Source organism: Lagopus leucura, unplaced genomic scaffold (genome assembly GCF_019238085.1).
Source record: "Lagopus leucura isolate 7727_CA_CO unplaced genomic scaffold, USGS_WTPT01 Super-Scaffold_702, whole genome shotgun sequence".
Taxonomy (NCBI): domain Eukaryota; kingdom Metazoa; phylum Chordata; class Aves; order Galliformes; family Phasianidae; genus Lagopus; species Lagopus leucura.
In genome coordinates this window covers 11070720-11074342 of record NW_024962254.1, presented here as the reverse complement: position 1 = coordinate 11074342, position 3623 = coordinate 11070720, and the positions used below count along the sequence as shown (strand labels likewise).

The 3623-nt window shown below is 58.7% G+C and overlaps 1 protein-coding gene across 1 annotated transcript in view; it reads left to right on the top strand.

Moving 5' to 3' along the window:
- The first annotated feature begins 856 nt into the window (after positions 1-856).
- Positions 857-3623, top strand: part of LOC122175065 (G2/M phase-specific E3 ubiquitin-protein ligase-like) — a 3126-nt gene continuing 359 nt past the window's right edge. Inside the window, 8 exon segments of the mRNA XM_042862460.1 lie at positions 857-940; positions 1061-1183; positions 1686-1787; positions 2037-2161; positions 2305-2480; positions 2483-2669; positions 2895-3008; positions 3152-3270. Of these exon segments, the coding sequence (XP_042718394.1) occupies positions 857-940; positions 1061-1183; positions 1686-1787; positions 2037-2161; positions 2305-2480; positions 2483-2669; positions 2895-3008; positions 3152-3270 (1030 nt within the window).

Below are 3623 nucleotides of genomic sequence, written 5' to 3'. Positions count from 1 at the left end.
AGTGAAATATTACAAGATTGCTTTATCACCTTTTTTAGAAACAAGACAACTTCAAAGACCACCAAGTTCATCTAAAATGATAAAAATTTATTTTTTGATTTTTTGACAATAAGCCATGAACAACTGCTCTGAACTTCAAATGCAATCATGGCAAATCATTTGAAGCAGAGATGCCGAGAGTCTTGACATCCGGACCCCGTGGTATTTACAAGCAGAGACTGGGAGCCAGAGTGGAATTGCTCCCTTGGGTCATACGGTCTCTGCTTCCAGGGCCTACTGCGATCCTCTTGATCAAGTGTGCTGCACACTTCCTTTCTCTGGGAAACACTACTATTTCCAGTCCATAAAACGATTCAACAGGTCATTCTCAAAGACTGGCTTGTCAGCGGGTTCCTTTAGCAATTTCTGTGGCCTATGGCATAGGGTTAACGATCCTGACATCTAGTCATCTAAACAAACTCAAAAGGAACCTGCTACAGAATCCCTGCAATCAGACTGGTGTCCTTCACCCCAGCCCTCTAGAGAGGAGTGCTGTGCCGGCCCACAGCAGGCCTAGCCCTTTATTGGCCTGTGAGCGTTGGCCTCAGCTTCACGGAGAAGCTGGAAACAGGCTTGGGGTGGAGGAGCAGTGGTGCCCAAGGGAGGCTCCAGGGCTGCAGTCCTGGCCAGGGACAGCTCTGTTCCTGCCTCTGGCAAGGGGAGTGTTGCCAGCAGGTGGAAGGAGGCCAACCTTCCTCCCCGCTTCATGGCCAGCAGCACGCCCCTCTGTGCACGGCCTGCAACAGCCGCCATCTTGCTTGGGTGCCCAGGGCCCACGCCCTCAGCCCTCTGTGAGGTAGCGACTGCCTCACCACGGATGTCACGGAGCAGCCATTGTGACCTAGGGGGCCAGGACCGGGTCAGGCCAGGCCAGGCTCAGACCGTGGGTCAGTGCGACCTGGTGAGGTGAGGAGAGGAGAGGGCAGGGAGCGAGGGGCTGCCTGAGGTTGCTCAGTGAGGAGGGGTCCCCTCACCTGGGGGCCTGAGCTGCCAACTCACTCTTGTCCTGCTTCTCCCGCAGAGTCGGCAGAGGAGAGTGTGGAAGACAAAGCCCAGCGCTGACTGGGCAGGGACTCCGAGCGCTCACTGTCGACGCGTGCCATGTCCAAAAGGAAGCAGAAGACCTCCAACCCGGAGGTTGAAGGTGAGAGCAAAGGATCTCTGCGTGCAGCTCCCTGCCGGGCAGAGGGGCACTGCGGGCTCTGCCTACTCTGTGCGACAGGGGAGGCGGGGGCAGGCAGGGGCTCCCCACACACCGCTGGGCATGGCCCCTCTGCCCCTCAGCCGGGTTGGCCTGTGCGTGCCTGCTGGGACCGTTGGGCCTACAGCGGCCCTTTCCCCCTCGCGTCGTCCAGCCCTGCCCCTCATCCTGCGTGGCAGACCCAGGGCAGGCCCCTGGCAACAGGCCTCAGGGACGCTTGGCACTCACTCCTGCTTCTCTTTGCTCTCTCCTCTTCAGTATGCATGCTGTGTCGCCGAGCAGATGTTCACCCGGACGCCTGCAGGCCCATGCTTGGTGAGAGCGGGCTTTGCGTCCACAAGTTTTGCTTGGTGAGTTCTCTCAGGGCTCCTTCCGCCCTCCAGCCGGGGACGCTCCCTCTTTTCCATCCTGTCCTCATGACATCCTGCTCTTTTCTCTGCTACAGTTTTTTGCTGACGGCCTTTACGAACACACTGCCGGACAGAGGGCGGTTCTGCAGATCCCCCTTGATGCCATCAGATGCGCAATCGAGGAGGCAGAGCAGAAGGTGAGGAAATCAAGGAACGGGGATGTTTGTGCCAGCACCAGCTAAGCCTGGAGCCTAAGCAAGCAATGGCACTCTTTCCACCTAGCACCAGGACACAGTTCTTGATTAAACGAAGATCAAACTTGTCTGCTGGCGCGTCTGCAGAGCGTGACCCAGCGATGCCTGCATTCTGTGCCCTGCCTGGAGGCGTGGTGTTGGCCTCAGAGGCCCTGAGCCTGCTGCTAATGGGGGCTGCTCTTCTCCTTCCAGCACTGCTTCGTTTGTGGAGACAAGGGGGCCTCCATCTACTGCGCAGAGACAGGCTGTGAACGCAGCTTTCATCTGCCCTGTGCCACGGATGGGGAATGTGTCACGCAGTTCTTTGGGCAGCACAGGTAAGGGCTGTCAGCAGCAGCCAACCAAGGGAGGAACCTGCACGGCTGCTTCCCAGTGCTGAAGCATGCAGCAAACTCCTTTGTGTTCCTCTGCTGACATCGCAGCACTTCTCGGCTCACCCATCCTGTCCATCTTCCCCCAGGTCCTTCTGCTGTGAGCACCGCCCTCAGCAGGCCGTGGAGGCAGCTCCAGAGCAAGACACAAACTGCGTCATCTGCCTGGAGCCCGTGGGGGACAAAAAGTCCTACCACACCATGGTGTGCCCGGTGTGCACACAGGCCTGGTTTCACCGGAGCTGCATCCAGGTAGGAGCCCTCCCTGCCCTTGCTCTGCAGTCACAGCAGGTGCTCAGCTGCACCAGGCCCCGCTCACACTCTGGCTGCTTGTGTTACCGCTGCAGGGACAGGGCATGAGCGCTGGCATTCTGCGCTTCCGATGTCCCGTCTGCAAAGACAGGATGCAATTCCGGAAAGAAATGCATCTCCTCGGGATCCAAATCCCAGCCAGGTTGGTGCCTTCTGCCCAGCTCTCCAGATACTGAGGCACAAGTGCTGTGCCTGCCCAGGGATTGCCCCCAGCACGCCCAGCTGACCCTCGGCTGTCCCACGAGCCTTGGCCGCAGCTTCATGGACAAGCTGGGAATGGGCTTGCGCTGGAAGAGCAGGGATGTCCCAGATCCGCTCTATGCCTGGGGTCCTGAGGACTCATTGCTTTCTCTCCTTTCTCTGGCAGAAGACCAACATGGGAGGACAAGGAGAGCTATGAAACTCTGCACAAGAAACACCAGCGCTGTGATGTTGGCGAGTGCCTTCACACAGAAGGCAGGGAGCAAGCAGAGAAACACGGGTGAGTTACCACAGCAGCCCTGCGTGGGATCTCAGCCTCCCCCCAGGCTGGGGAGCAAGGACTGAGCTCAAGAGCTGCTCCCGCCACTCCCTGCTTGACTCATTTTGTGCACACAACTACAACCTTTTTTTTTTTTTCCCCAGGCCCTGGGAGCTGCTCCTGTGCACCTCGTGTGCTGCGCAAGGCACCCACCGGCTCTGCTCTAATTTGAGCAACAGCCTGAGCAGCTGGGAGTGTGACAGCTGTGCTGGCGTGGGCACAGGTAAGAGGCAAAGAGCCGTGGACTGCTGCCTTGGGGCCAGGCAAGGCCTGGCACAGCCGCTCCTCAGTGAGTTTCTCTGCCCCGGGAGGGCTGGGTTCCTCTCCCTCCACGGGGCTGCCGGGTCATCCTGTTGACCTTCCTGCCTCTCCTTACAGCCTCCAGTGCTGAGTCGCAGCTTGCTGGTCCCAGCACTGCCAGCCAGGAGGCACCGGGACCATCTCATAGCTCCCCAGCACCTGATGACCACAGATCTGCCTCTACCAGCCAGGCAGCATTGGAGTCATCTCCGAGTTCCCAGCTGCCTAAGCGCAGCAGCCTGTCCAGCCAGCCCAAGACAGGACAGAGGAAAAGCC